The sequence below is a fragment of the Bacillus rossius genome, chromosome 3 (assembly GCF_032445375.1).
Source record: "Bacillus rossius redtenbacheri isolate Brsri chromosome 3, Brsri_v3, whole genome shotgun sequence".
Classification (NCBI taxonomy): domain Eukaryota; kingdom Metazoa; phylum Arthropoda; class Insecta; order Phasmatodea; family Bacillidae; genus Bacillus; species Bacillus rossius.
This window is the reverse complement of record NC_086332.1, coordinates 86,347,007-86,362,237: the sequence shown is the minus strand read 5'-3', so window position 1 is coordinate 86,362,237 and position 15,231 is coordinate 86,347,007. Positions and strand designations below refer to the sequence as shown.

Here is a 15,231-nt window from a genome sequence, read left to right as displayed (position 1 = left end):
GGATTAAGATCGGCTCGCAGCTGGATGCGGGTTCATCGGCGAAGGCACCACAGGGGAGCTCGATGTGCCCTGGTAGCGAAGTGTAGACGAACTGCGGGCTGGAACTGGCGGAGCTGCGGAATGCTGCGCGCGCAACGGAACTGAACAGCATCGTAACTCTGAAGGAAGACAGCGGTGGACTTCCTTCGGCTGGGGCCACTGTGATGTCTGTTATAGCCCTGGGCGGCGCGACCTACAACCGACTCGGGGATTTTGTTGGACAAGAGGGTCTGAAAGTCGCACCCTCAACGGACTGGAAGACTTATCCCCACCCTGGCACGAAAGATATTGCTGTTGACTAGAAGAAGGAAGATAAAGATGGAGCATCGCCGAACTGCCTGGATTCTCGAGCGCCCGCAGTTCGAGCCAGGGTACTGGTTCGTCTGCCGACGTGCTCTCGACCATCGGTGCCCCTCAGGGCCGCGCGGCACTGTGCAGGCGATCAGTGGGTGTACCCGCTTGCAGGGTCTGCCTTGCCGCCTTCTGCCGCTGGGAATATTGCCTGAACCCAGACTGTCCCGCTGGCCTAGCCGCGGCTCCGGCGCTAAGAGACTGGCATATTTGCAGTACCACCAATCATTTTCACAGGCAGCTGACTGGTCAACCCCCGGTTCCGCAACCCAGGATTGGGCAACAAAATTAATGCGGACTGAAAGTCCCAAGTTCCTAACCCTCGCATGGTTGATTATTCTGTGCCCCCCTCCCCAACTCTTATTACCAGGACCTTCTTCCCCTTGTCCAGTAGTTACCTGCTTGCTTTAATGCATGTAATCTATCCCCGCATGACCCGGCCCAGAGTTTTTTCCGTGTCTATGCAGGTTTTACCTGGTTAACATTAGCTAGCTTTAAACTAAGACGACCAATGGGGCGTCAGACATGGTGACAATCGCTGTCATGACTGGTCAATAAACCCCAGTAGCACATTAAGGTGTGACCTTTTCCCGCATGGTAAACCCAGCATGAGTAGAGTGTATAGGCTTAAAGCCTGAGGCACGCTTAGGTCCTCACCTAACCTGAACCCTTTCCGCACACTGTAGATTTATCTTAAGTTAGGAAAAACTCACAAGGGACATAGTGAAGGAAGCTCTCGAAGAAGGTCTACATGCCGTCGCCTTAACCCCCGCCAGTCTACAAGCCGTCAAGCTGCCCGACTCTGCGCCTGAACAAGAAATTGAACTTAGCCTCACGAATGGGTAAGAAGTACTCAACTTATGTTTTGAACTCGCACTTGGCGCGATCGCCGACGAGGAAGCAGAGGCAGCCATCAGGAAGACAGTGCAGCAGCGAAGGAAGGCAACTCGCGCTATGAGTTGGAACTTGCTGAGCGAGTATTTTGTGGAAAATCGCACGTCAAATTTGGGTACAGTTGAGTGGTTAGAATACTACTAAGTATCAGAAAGACTCGCAAGCGGTGTAACCACTTTTACTCGCCGAGCGAGTGAAGTGGGAGCGAGTAAAACGAGGTAGTTGGGGCAAGAAGAGAGCATGTATCAAGAAGGCAGCAGACACGAGGTGATAAAGAGAGGCTGATCTAAGGCAGTATCACGAAACAGCGACTGTAAACAATTATCAACGAGTTGTGTGTGTTGGTCAGAACGCATGACTTGTTATGTCAACGCTGTGTCACTGGACAGTTCTCGGGTGTATGGTCCGACATCCAAGTAAAACGACTTTTGAACGAGTGTACCAGGTGGAGTTGCTGACGAGTCGCGAAAGGATAATCGTGGCCAGTCTTTCGTCCAAGTGCCTGAGTCGTCCCAGGGACTTCCTTGTGGAGTTGCTATCGGCCGTCAACGCGAGCGAGTCCGGGTCGAGTGCTGTGGGGGCGGGAGAGTGCTACTCGGCCGGCGAGGGGACGGCGGGATACGACCCACCGCGGGCCCTGGACTGGACGTCACCTTGAGCACTTTGAGGTGAGTGACCACCTGAATAGACCCATACATTCAGAGGGGTTTATTGGTCGTTGAAGTTTGTACTTGTACATTTTTGATCAATTGTTTTTTTTTTATTTGACAGTAATATTTCCTGATATAACAAACAGAAAAAATAGAGTTGTTTGAACATGCAGAGTTGCCAGTAAAATATTGTAATATTGTTTTTTAGGGATTTTACGAGTAATTCATGTTAAATATTAATGCTTGTAAAACAAAGATAGCCTGCTGTTTGTGTGGAGCGAGTTCTATAATAATATTTGCGAGTGGCTTCCCAGTAAAGCACTTAGAATTTATGTCCAAGTTTTCCAAAGGTTTTCAAAGCTGATTATGTTTTAATCTAAGGTTATGCTGATTGGTAATTGTGTATTTTTTTCCCTCCTTGTTACCAGTTATGACATGGAAACAAGTCCTGAGGACAAGGAAGAGTGTACATGCATAACAAGAGAACATGAGTGTAGTATCAATCATTTTTTGTGAAATTTAAGTGTTACAATTAATTGTTAATAAACGTGACTCTCAACACACTTGTTGTGTTCACTCGGCTTAAACCCCTTGTTGCCCCTCTCGGGGAGCAACACTAGTATGGTTATTGATAAAGAATTTTATTTTCGAAGGGGTCATTGTAACTACCACACACATACGTTTGACTAATGTGTTAATGATAATGTTTGTACTGGTCATGTTCAGTACATCAGCCAGTTACATTAGTTGTTGATTAGTCAGACGTAAAATTACACACGTTTCGTTAGTATAACCTCGATACTGACTAATTTATTTCCTAAGCGTAATCGTTTCGTGTTTGCTAAGTAACTTTCACTATCTGCTGGCACCCATATTTAACATTACATAAATGTTCTACTAGTACTGTGTAAGAAAAATCTGAATACCTTTTAGAGTCAATTTAAAATTTAAGTTTCATTTAGTATTTAAGTTTTGATTAGAATATAGACAATACTAATATTAAGATAGAGCATATATACATTATAAAGTATGTACGGAATATATATTATCCAAAGATTTTTTCACCTATATGTGTGGCGATTGAAAATAAACTCTCAAAAAATTTCAATACATGTAGAAGCACGCGCGCGCACACACAAACAAGTATATATATTATATGTTGCAGTTAAACTAATTTTAATATTTTTTTAGACTTTCTAAGTGATTACTTCTACTTGTTTAAATATGCTGTCAGTTGAAACATTTTTACGTCAGCTAAGTTAAAGACAAAAGTCGTAGAACTGCTAAATGGAATGACTGTCAGGATCTATTTGAATAATTATTGAATTTCAAGCTGGCAGACATAATGCAAAATAATGGAATCAGTTGAATTATAAAAAATTATTAGAATTAAATTATGTAATTTTTTTATAAATTTTTTCTGATTTTTTGGATATTAAAAACGGATTATCAAGATGGCGACAAATTTCAAAATGGCCGAATCTGTGTGTATTAAATAAATTTATTTTCTTCAGAACTGAACAAATATGTAAAATCTCAGCTCTGTAGTTCAAGCGGAAGTGGTTTGAAATTAATTAGCAAGAATTGAACTAAACAGACAAACGAAAAAAGCACGTGAAGTTAGATAAATAAAAGATTGTGAATAAACGTTTATTTTCTCTGGATAATACTGCAAGTTGAGTTCAGTGTTCACAATTGGCCCTGACAACCCGAGGTGGGAGAAAGGGGCCGTACCTGGTGCGGGGTAGAGACGGTGCCGCAGGTATGCACCGGGTCCAGGCCGGCCAGCAGGCGCGTGAAGTCGCAGAAGGCGGCGTGGTCGATGACGGGAACCACTGCCCACATCGCGTGCAGCAATGCGTGGGACATGGCGTCGAACTGAGGAGGTGGCGAGGCCAGCGCTGGGCCCAGCACGCGCTCCGACAGCATTCGGCACAGCATCCGCGTCTCCAGCACGCTCTCGCGGCAGATGTTGAACCTGTGGTTGACACAAACATCCGTCTCCAGCACGATCTCGCGGCAGATGTTGAACCTGTGGTTGACACAAACATCCGTCTCCAGCACGATCTCGCGGCAGATGTTGAACCTGTGGTTGACACAAACAACCGTCTCCAGCACGATCTCGCCACAGATGTTGAACCTGTGGTTGACACAGACAACCGTCTCCAGCACGCTCTCGCGGCAGATGTTGAACCTGTGGTTGACACAAACATCCGTCTCCAGCACGATCTCGCGGCAGATGTTGAACCTGTGGTTGACACAAACAATCGTCTCCAGCACGATCTCGCGGCAGATGTTGAACCTGTGGTTGACACAAACAACCGTCATTAGTATGTAAATGACGGACCTGGGACAGGCCTCAGGCGGTGGATTGTGATTGTCGGTCCGCCATCTTGGATTTGTGACGTCACGGCGGCAAAAATTCCTCAAAATTCCTCAAAAATGACTCAAAATGACTCAAAATTTCCCGTTTTAAGAAAAAATTTCCCGTTTTCGAGGGAAAAATTCCCGTTTCGAGGGAAAATTTCCCGATTTAGTCCTTAAAAATCCCAACGGCTAGAAATGTCCTGATAGAGGCTTAAGCATCCTTAACTCAAGCCTCAGTTAAGCCTCTATCAGGATGTGACCTTGACCTTTGACCTTGACCCCTACGGCCATCTTGGATCCACCATCTTGGATGATGTCATTTCGTTTTCTCGAACATTCCGTCATTGTGTTATCGGCCATATTGGATGATGACGTCACCGTTGCAATTTACGTTACGACCGTCATCTTTAACTTTTTTATTTATTATCCGATTTTAATGAAATTTTTTTTAAAAATTATAAAAAAAATTAAATAATAAAATTTTTAATAAAATATTTAAAAAACAAACATTTACAACACGGAGCTCGGAGTCCTCGGTTCAAACCCGGTGAGGCCAAAAAAATTAAAAATGGCGACCGATCCTCCTCCCGTGGTGACTTTTGGCAGACTGACTCCCACCACTTTTCTTAAAGCATATATATATCGTCACCTAGTATGACGTCATGTCCGCCATCTTGTCTTCGATGCTGGAAGCCATCATCATCATTGTATCGTCGACGAGAGTGCGCTGACACCATGTTAGTTTAGTTCGTATCCGCTAGAGTGCAGTAATCATTTATTATTACTGTGACACCCGCCATCTTGAAATATGGCCGCCATCTTGAAAATCCGTAATTATTTAGCTAGAAATTCGGGAAAAATTCCAAAATTCATTAAATAAATCACTCATTAACTTACATATTGATTCGATCCGCTCCAGTCCTTGGTTAGATCCCTGAATGATGCAAAACATTTAATTTTATATAAAAAATAATAATTTCAATAAACCATGTTCAAAATTCTTAAAGAGACTTTAAATCCTCTACTACCATCATCCTATCAGACACCAAGACCACCATATTGGAAATTCGTAATTGTAATGCTAGAGATTCGGGAAAAAGTTCAAAATTCATTAAATAAATTTGTAATCTATATACTGATTGATTAGATCGACTAAGGTCCTTGGTTCGATCCCTGGTCGATACAAAACAACTTTAATTTTAAAAAAGTACCAGAAAAGTGTAAGGTTCGAAAAATAAAACACCTCAAAGTCTTTTACAAACATAATATTTATTACACAATTTCTATCCTACTACAGAATCACTTGCGAAAGCCAACAACAATCTTATAAACATTTAGCCCTGCATAGACGTGCAACGACTACTTCTTAGCTCCAAATGGCTCCCAAAGCTCCAACAGCCTCCAAATGCTTAACACAGCTCCAAATGGCTCCAAATGCTCCAAACGGCTCCAAATGCTCCAAATGTCTCCAGCAGCTCCAAATGCTTGACAGCTCCAAATGCTTCAAAAGGCTCCAAATGCTCCAACAGCTCCAAAAAAAGGCTCCAAATGCTCCAATAGCCTCCAAATGCTTAACACAGCTCCAAATGGCTCCAAATGCTCCAAACGGCCTCCAAATGCTTGACAGCCTCCAAATGCTTAACACAGCTCTAAATGGCTCCAAATGCTCCAAACGGCCTCCAAATGCTTGACAGCTCCAAATGTCTCCAGCAGCTCCAAATGCTCCAACAGCTCCAAAAAAAGGCTCCAAATGCTCCAACAGCCTCCAAATGCTTAACACAGCTCCAAATGGCTCCAAATGCTTGACAGCTCCAAATGCATAACACAGCTCCAAATGGCTCCAAATGCTCCAAACGGCCTCCAAATGCTTGACAGCTCCAAATGTCTCCAGCAGCTCCAAATGCTCCAACAGCTCCAAAAAAAGGCTCCAAAAGCTCCAACAGCCTCCAAATGCTTAACACAGTTCCAAATGGCTCCAAATGCTCCAAACGGCCTCCAAATGCTTGACAGCTCCAAATGTTCCCAGCAGCTCCAAATGCTCCAAATGCTTGACAGCTCCAAATGCTTCAAAAGGCTCCAAATGCTCCAAATGCTCCAAACGGCCTCCAAATGGCTCCAACAGCTCCAACAGCCTCCAAATGCTTGACAGCTCCAAATGTTTCCAGCAGCTCCAAATGCTCCAAATGGCTCCAACAGCCTCCAAATGCTTAACACAGCTCTAAATGGCTCCAACAGCTCCAAAAGACTCCAAATGCTTCAAAAGGCTCCAATTGCTCCAAGAGCTCCATCTTCAATTGGTTCCAACTGATTCCTATTACTTTTATCGAACTTGGCATGATTACTAACATGTCTTTATCAGTATACATTTTGACCGGCAGTGGTAACGTTTTTTTACACCTTTAAGTTATAAGTTTTATTTAGAAATCAGATTTCGATAAATGATAGCTTCCATCTGGAAAGAAAATATATTAATTTATCTTCAAGTTTATACACATACATTTAATTTAATCCATTATTGTATGTAGCCAGCTTCCCTCAGTTCTTTGAGTATGAAGGATATTTCTTTAATGTTCGAATAGTTTCCTGCACAAAGCGATCCATGTAGTAGTCGTAGCCTGTTAACCAATATGTTAGGATCTTCCCATGAGGTATAATCAATCTCTTCTGCTGCCTTCATCATCCTTGCATGTTTATAATAAATATTATCTCTGGTGTTTATCGTTTTAACACCAACCACAAGGTCACTTTCGTCATCTTGCCAGTGATTATCACAAGCTTGATCAGGATAATTTATTTTATTACGCCGTTTCCATCGTTTTGGTCTCAAACCACCATCACAGTCTTCGCTCTTGCATGCTTTTGGTGCTTCAGTACAGTACTCAATCATGTCAGCCTCAGATGTGTCACCACAATCTTCAATCATGCCAGCTTCTGATGTGTCACCACAGTCTTCAATCATGTCAGCACCACAAACTTGATCAGGATAATTTATTTTATTACGTCGTTTCCATCGTTTTGGTCTCAGACTGCCATCACAGTCTTCGATCTTGCCTGCTTTAGGTGTTTCAGTACAGTACTCAATCATGTCAGCCTCAGATGTGTCACCACAATCTTCAATCATGCCAGCCTCAGATGATTCATCAAAGTCTTCGACCTTGTAAGCTTCAGGTGGTTCTCCATCTTTCACATTTTCATGGAGACGACTAGATATTGGAGTAAATATATTTTCATTTCTAATGTGGCTACAACTTCCTTCGTTTGTTTTAAATTTTAAATTATTATCTTGATCTAGATCAGTAATTTTAGCATTAGCTTTTTCGCCTTTGTTCCTCTTCCGCGATGTTGTAGCCCAGTCTTCGTTATCTTTATTCATCTTAATTGTACAGGTCTTGTAATGTCTATCCAAGTAATATCTTCTACCAAAGGATTTCTGACACTGACTGCAATGAAATGGTTTTTGACAAGGACCCAAATTACACTCGCTTCTCTCATGTCGTTTAGCATTCTTTCTCAAGGTAAACACCTTGCTACAGTATCTACAGTGATGACGTTTTGATACAGCAACAAATCCCGTTTCAGGATTCATATTAGTTATTGAGACTAATGCCAGATGCAAACTAAGAGTTTTAAATTAGATATATTACTTAAATAGAATTTTTTAATTATTTCATCAGCGAGAATTAATTTATCTCATTCAAAGGTACTTGTTGCAAGTAGTTCTGCTTTTCAACAACAGATGTCGCCACATGTTACTTGCAGGTAAATAATATTTAGTTCTTTTATGCGGGATGCGGGATGCTCACTAACGATCGCAAAAGAAGGATGGCTTCGCTAGACTCCAAGGAGAAGGAAGTTCGTCCATCCTGTTAGTGCTTCTTAGATTTCTCAGAGATTATTTGACTGAGTAATGATATTTTTTTTTAAATTTCCACCTGATAAAAATATTACAAGTGCTGATTTATTGGCAGAATTTCAATAATTAAATGCGACCTTGAATAAAAAATGACATGACTCATTAAGTAAAAAATTCTTCATGCAGAGATCAATTCCTCATCAGTAACCAGAAGCACCCAGAGAAAACCATCAAAATATTGTCAAGAATAATCAGGAGCACACGGAGAAAACTACCATAATATTGTCAAGAATAAACGGGAGCACACGGAGAAATCCACCATAATATTGACAAGAATAATCAAGAGCACACGGAGAAAACCACAGCAAGTTTTCTTTGATATCATAAAATTTCAGGAAAAAAATAATACTAAAAATAAAAATAAATTAATAAAAAATAAAAAAAAAAAAATAAAAAAAATACATAAATATATTCTGCTAGCTTGTGAACTTCTCATTGTTGAACAAAGATAGAGTTCTAGTACAAGCCAGAATTTTATGTATTTTTTTTATTTCATTTTTTTTTAATTTTTTATTAATTTATTTTTATTTTTAGTATTATTTTTTTCCTGAAATTTTATGATATCAAAGAAAACTTGCTGTGGTTTTCTCCGTGTGCTCCTGATTATTCTTGTCAATATTATGGTGGATTTCTCCGTGTGCTCCCGTTTATTCTTGACAATATTATGGTAGTTTTCTCCGTGTGCTCCTGATTATTCTTGACAATATTTTGATGGTTTTCTCTGGGTGCTTCTGGTTACTGATGAGGAATTGATCTCTGCATGAAGAATTTTTTACTTAATGAGTCATGTCATTTTTTATTCAAGGTCGCATTTAATTATTGAAATTCTGCCAATAAATCAGCACTTGTAATATTTTTATCAGGTGGAAATTTAAAAAAAAATATCATTACTCAGTCAAATAATCTCTGAGAAATCTAAGAAGCACTAACAGGATGGACGAACTTCCTTCTCCTTGGAGTCTAGCGAAGCCATCCTTCTTTTGCGATCGTTAGTGAGCATCCCGCATCCCGCATAAAAGAACTAAATATTATTTACCTGCAAGTAACATGTGGCGACATCTGTTGTTGAAAAGCAGAACTACTTGCAACAAGTACCTTTGAATGAGATAAATTAATTCTCGCTGATGAAATAATTAAAAAATTCTATTTAAGTAATATATCTAATTTAAAACTCTTAGTTTGCATCTGGCATTAGTCTCAATAACTAATATGAATCCTGAAACGGGATTTGTTGCTGTATCAAAACGTCATCACTGTAGATACTGTAGCAAGGTGTTTACCTTGAGAAAGAATGCTAAACGACATGAGAGAAGCGAGTGTAATTTGGGTCCTTGTCAAAAACCATTTCATTGCAGTCAGTGTCAGAAATCCTTTGGTAGAAGATATTACTTGGATAGACATTACAAGACCTGTACAATTAAGATGAATAAAGATAACGAAGACTGGGCTACAACATCGCGGAAGAGGAACAAAGGCGAAAAAGCTAATGCTAAAATTACTGATCTAGATCAAGATAATAATTTAAAATTTAAAACAAACGAAGGAAGTTGTAGCCACATTAGAAATGAAAATATATTTACTCCAATATCTAGTCGTCTCCATGAAAATGTGAAAGATGGAGAACCACCTGAAGCTTACAAGGTCGAAGACTTTGATGAATCATCTGAGGCTGGCATGATTGAAGATTGTGGTGACACATCTGAGGCTGACATGATTGAGTACTGTACTGAAACACCTAAAGCAGGCAAGATCGAAGACTGTGATGGCAGTCTGAGACCAAAACGATGGAAACGACGTAATAAAATAAATTATCCTGATCAAGTTTGTGGTGCTGACATGATTGAAGACTGTGGTGACACATCAGAAGCTGGCATGATTGAAGATTGTGGTGACACATCTGAGGCTGACATGATTGAGTACTGTACTGAAGCACCAAAAGCATGCAAGAGCGAAGACTGTGATGGTGGTTTGAGACCAAAACGATGGAAACGGCGTAATAAAATAAATTATCCTGATCAAGCTTGTGATAATCACTGGCAAGATGACGAAAGTGACCTTGTGGTTGGTGTTAAAACGATAAACACCAGAGATAATATTTATTATAAACATGCAAGGATGATGAAGGCAGCAGAAGAGATTGATTATACCTCATGGGAAGATCCTAACATATTGGTTAACAGGCTACGACTACTACATGGATCGCTTTGTGCAGGAAACTATTCGAACATTAAAGAAATATCCTTCATACTCAAAGAACTGAGGGAAGCTGGCTACATACAATAATGGATTAAATTAAATGTATGTGTATAAACTTGAAGATAAATTAATATATTTTCTTTCCAGATGGAAGCTATCATTTATCGAAATCTGATTTCTAAATAAAACTTATAACTTAAAGGTGTAAAAAAACGTTACCACTGCCGGTCAAAATGTATACTGATAAAGACATGTTAGTAATCATGCCAAGTTCGATAAAAGTAATAGGAATCAGTTGGAACCAATTGAAGATGGAGCTCTTGGAGCAATTGGAGCCTTTTGAAGCATTTGGAGTCTTTTGGAGCTGTTGGAGCCATTTAGAGCTGTGTTAAGCATTTGGAGGCTGTTGGAGCCATTTGGAGCATTTGGAGCTGCTGGAAACATTTGGAGCTGTCAAGCATTTGGAGGCTGTTGGAGCTGTTGGAGCCATTTGGAGGCCGTTTGGAGCATTTGGAGCATTTGGAGCCTTTTGAAGCATTTGGAGCTGTCAAGCATTTGGAGCATTTGGAGCTGCTGGGAACATTTGGAGCTGTCAAGCATTTGGAGGCCGTTTGGAGCATTTGGAGCCATTTGGAACTGTGTTAAGCATTTGGAGGCTGTTGGAGCTTTTGGAGCCTTTTTTTGGAGCTGTTGGAGCATTTGGAGCTGCTGGAGACATTTGGAGCTGTCAAGCATTTGGAGGCCGTTTGGAGCATTTGGAGCCATTTGGAGCTGTGTTATGCATTTGGAGCTGTCAAGCATTTGGAGCCATTTGGAGCTGTGTTAAGCATTTGGAGGCTGTTGGAGCATTTGGAGCCTTTTTTTGGAGCTATTGGAGCATTTGGAGCTGCTGGAGACATTTGGAGCTGTCAAGCATTTGGAGGCCGTTTGGAGCATTTGGAGCCATTTAGAGCTGTGTTAAGCATTTGGAGGCTGTCAAGCATTTGGAGGCCGTTTGGAGCATTTGGAGCCATTTGGAGCTGTGTTAAGCATTTGGAGGCTATTGGAGCATTTGGAGCCTTTTTTTGGAGCTGTTGGAGCATTTGGAGCCTTTTGAAGCATTTGGAGCTGTCAAGCATTTGGAGCTGCTGGAGACATTTGGAGCATTTGGAGCCGTTTGGAGCATTTGGAGCCATTTGGAGCTGTGTTAAGCATTTGGAGGCTGTTGGAGCTTTGGGAGCCATTTGGAGCTAAGAAGTAGTCGTTGCACGTCTATGCAGGGCTAAATGTTTATAAGATTGTTGTTGGCTTTCGCAAGTGATTCTGTAGTAGGATAGAAATTGTGTAATAAATATTATGTTTGTAAAAGACTTTGAGGTGTTTTATTTTTCGAACCTTACACTTTTCTGGTACTTTTTTAAAATTAAAGTTGTTTTGTATCGACCAGGGATCGAACCAAGGACCTTAGTCGATCTAATCAATCAGTATATAGATTACAAATTTATTTAATGAATTTTGAACTTTTTCCCGAATCTCTAGCATTACAATTACGAATTTCCAATATGGTGGTCTTGGTGTCTGATAGGATGATGGTAGTAGAGGATTTAAAGTCTCTTTAAGAATTTTGAACATGGTTTATTGAAATTATTATTTTTTATATAAAATTAAATGTTTTGCATCATTCAGGGATCGAACCAAGGACTGGAGCGGATCGAATCAATATGTAAGTTAATGAGTGATTTATTTAATGAATTTTGGAATTTTTCCCGAATTTCTAGCTAAATAATTACGGATTTTCAAGATGGCGGCCATATTTCAAGATGGCGGGTGTCACAGTAATAATAAATGATTACTGCACTCTAGCGGATACGAACTAAACTAACATGGTGTCAGCGCACTCTCGTCGACGATACAATGATGATGATGGCTTCCAGCATCGAAGACAAGATGGCGGACATGACGTCATACTAGGTGACGATATATATATGCTTTAAGAAAAGTGGTGGGAGTCAGTCTGCCAAAAGTCACCACGGGAGGAGGATCGGTCGCCATTTTTAATTTTTTTTTTGGCCTCAACGGGTTTGAACCGAGGACTCCGAGCTCCGTGTTGTAAATGTTTGTTTTTTAAATATTTTATTAAAAATTTTATTATTTAATTTTTTTTTATAATTTTTAAAAAAAATTTCATTAAAATCGGATAATAAATAAAAAAGTTAAAGATGACGGTCGTAACGTAAATTGCAACGGTGACGTCATCATCCAATATGGCCGATAACACAATGACGGAATGTTCGAGAAAACGAAATGACGTCATCCAAGATGGTGGATCCAAGATGGCCGTCGGGGTCAAGGTCAAAGGTCAAGGTCACATCCTGATAGAGGCTTAACTGAGGCTTGAGTTAAGGATGCTTAAGCCTCTATCAGGACATTTCTAGCCGTTGGGATTTTTAAGGACTAAATCGGGAAATTTTCCCTCGAAACGGGAATTTTTCCCTCGAAAACGGGAAATTTTTTCTTAAAACGGGAAATTTTGAGTCATTTTGAGTCATTTTTGAGGAATTTTGAGGAATTTTTGCCGCCGTGACGTCACAAATCCAAGATGGCGGACCGACAATCACAATCCACCGCCTGAGGCCTGTCCCAGGTCCGTCATTTACATACTACTACCGTCTCCAGCATGATCTCGCCACAGATGTTGAACCTGTGGTTCACACAGACAACCGTCTCCAGCAAGATCTCGCGGTAGATTTTGAACCTGTGGTTGACACAAACAATCGTCTCCAGCACGATCTTTCGGCAGAAGTCGAACCTTTGGCCTTCACAAACAACTGTTTATACCAAAATGGTTATCTATCTCTGCCCTCTCCAAAGCAGGCAAATATTTGCCGACTTATGACCAGTTGCACTATTGGAATTCTAGGCCTGATCTTGAATTATACGCTGGTTTGATCACCGCTCCACCACATATCCTGTTGCTACATTGTGTGTGAGCGCTGAGCGAAGATAATTGGGAACTGTGATGTGAACCAACTCTAGGTTCGGTTCATAGCAATGAACTCGGATCGACACCGCGCGAACAGACATGACCGGCATTTTCAGGAACGTTATACCGGTTAATTTAATCCGAAGTTAATATTAGAGTATAATTTACAAAATTTCATATTAGCCTATATATAATACACATATCAAAAATAATACTTATTACAATGTTACAACTTCTTATTATGCAAAATACTCATATTTAATTGCACGAAATTCTTTTTATTTTATTTTAATATTTAATTTTGTCACGATTACTTTCCATATAAATTTAAAAAAAATTATAAGTCAAATCTATTCATATTTCAGACCTTCGTTTTGTAGTAGGTACCTTTTAAATACCAGTATGTGTTTTCAGTAGTTATTAAAATTCAAAAGATAAGGCAGTGACTATATGTGCTGACATCTTGTGGTAATCGCATCAACCATTTGTTCGCTGAGTCACACTCGATTGTATTTCGTTCCAGCCCACCAACAGAAATGAACCTAAAAATTTTTTTTGGAACTACTGCTACCTGCTGTCGTTGATTGGAAATGTATGAATTATAGCTCACGCAAGTTAAGATCTTCTGGTCCCAGTATGTGTTGGCGGCGCAAAGTTTAGAGGAATGATCGTTAGATCATTTTTGAGCTAATCACTGGATCGTAAATCGAAGAAAAGAATGGTGTAACTGGCCATTAGACCGAACCTTAATATGCTGTCAGTTGGTACTCGTAAGTAAGGTAAAGTAAGCTGAGTTTAAGTTGAATTTCGAGAGATATGAGAAGGAAAAGGTGTCGGCGAAGGACGGGACCGAGACTCAAGGAAGGTGTGCCGCCATTTAGCATTTTTTCGGCGCAATTGTAAATTTGAATTTTTAAATTATTATTTTAGCAGTAATTTTGTAGCTAAACTTAAACTTATTCCACTCACTGCACACTCCCACTTATTCTTTGTCAGGCTTGTTCCCCAATTCTTTTCCAGCGATGCATCAGATTTTTGCCAACGATCTCATGAGCCAACATGAAGAAGGCTCGTCTTATCCCTGCTTCGGTGCACGTCTGGGCACGGTAACACTGCCTGTCGCCGTAACCAAGACCGCTTGTTCCTGCAGTCTCCCAGGACCCTGTTTTTCTCGGAGCTCGCCTGACGCGAGCACTCCATGGCATGATCACGAGTCAGTTTCCCCAACATCCCGGCACGTCCTCAGGCTCTGTAGAGCTAGTTTCCCACCATCGTTGCACATTTCCACCTCCCGCCATCTCCAAACTTTCCTGGGAACACTGCCTAGAGCAGTGACCGGTCCTTAACCCCGGTCAGGGGCGGCCTGTCTCAAGGTCTCGACACTAGTGTTCGGATGTATCGACTCTGCCCTCTAGTGGCGAAATCAGCTATTACTCCGAGCGGTTGTCAAGCTCAGCATGCCCCCTGGCGACTCACGCAACAAACATTTCCCTGTGTTTCTCTTCCAAGCCGCCAGAGCACTCCACAAGTCTCCTCCATAAGCCCCATGCTCTCGAAATAGCCTCGTGTGAGATATGCAGTAGTCGATTTCTTCTCGGTTGGGCCACTACTCAGTAGGTCGCGCTGCGAGCAGGCGCCAGAAGAAACGTCGAGATATCGAAGTCAGTATTTCTCGACCACCCCCTCGGAAGTCTTCGGAAACTTTCTGCCCTGAAGCCGAAATCCCCCTTTTTATTTATAATTCAAGCACCTGTTTTTAATTAAGCATCACCTCGCCCTACCAGGGATTTCAAGCCGCGACGTCAGACTGACTACTTTCCTTCTCGGCCAGCCCTCAGCCTTCTGTCTTCGTACGAGAA

General features: G+C 41.0%; 1 protein-coding gene across 3 annotated transcripts in view; it reads right to left on the bottom strand.

Annotated features, from left to right (window-relative positions):
• The window catches only part of LOC134531005 (uncharacterized), a 153,726-nt gene that overhangs the window by 17,747 nt on the left and 120,748 nt on the right, over positions 1-15,231 (bottom strand). For all 3 annotated transcript variants that reach the window (XM_063366432.1, XM_063366431.1, XM_063366433.1), the window contains exon 5: positions 3,669-3,912. In XM_063366432.1, coding sequence (XP_063222502.1) covers positions 3,669-3,912 — 244 coding nt within the window. The remainder of the gene's footprint in view (positions 1-3,668; positions 3,913-15,231) is intronic.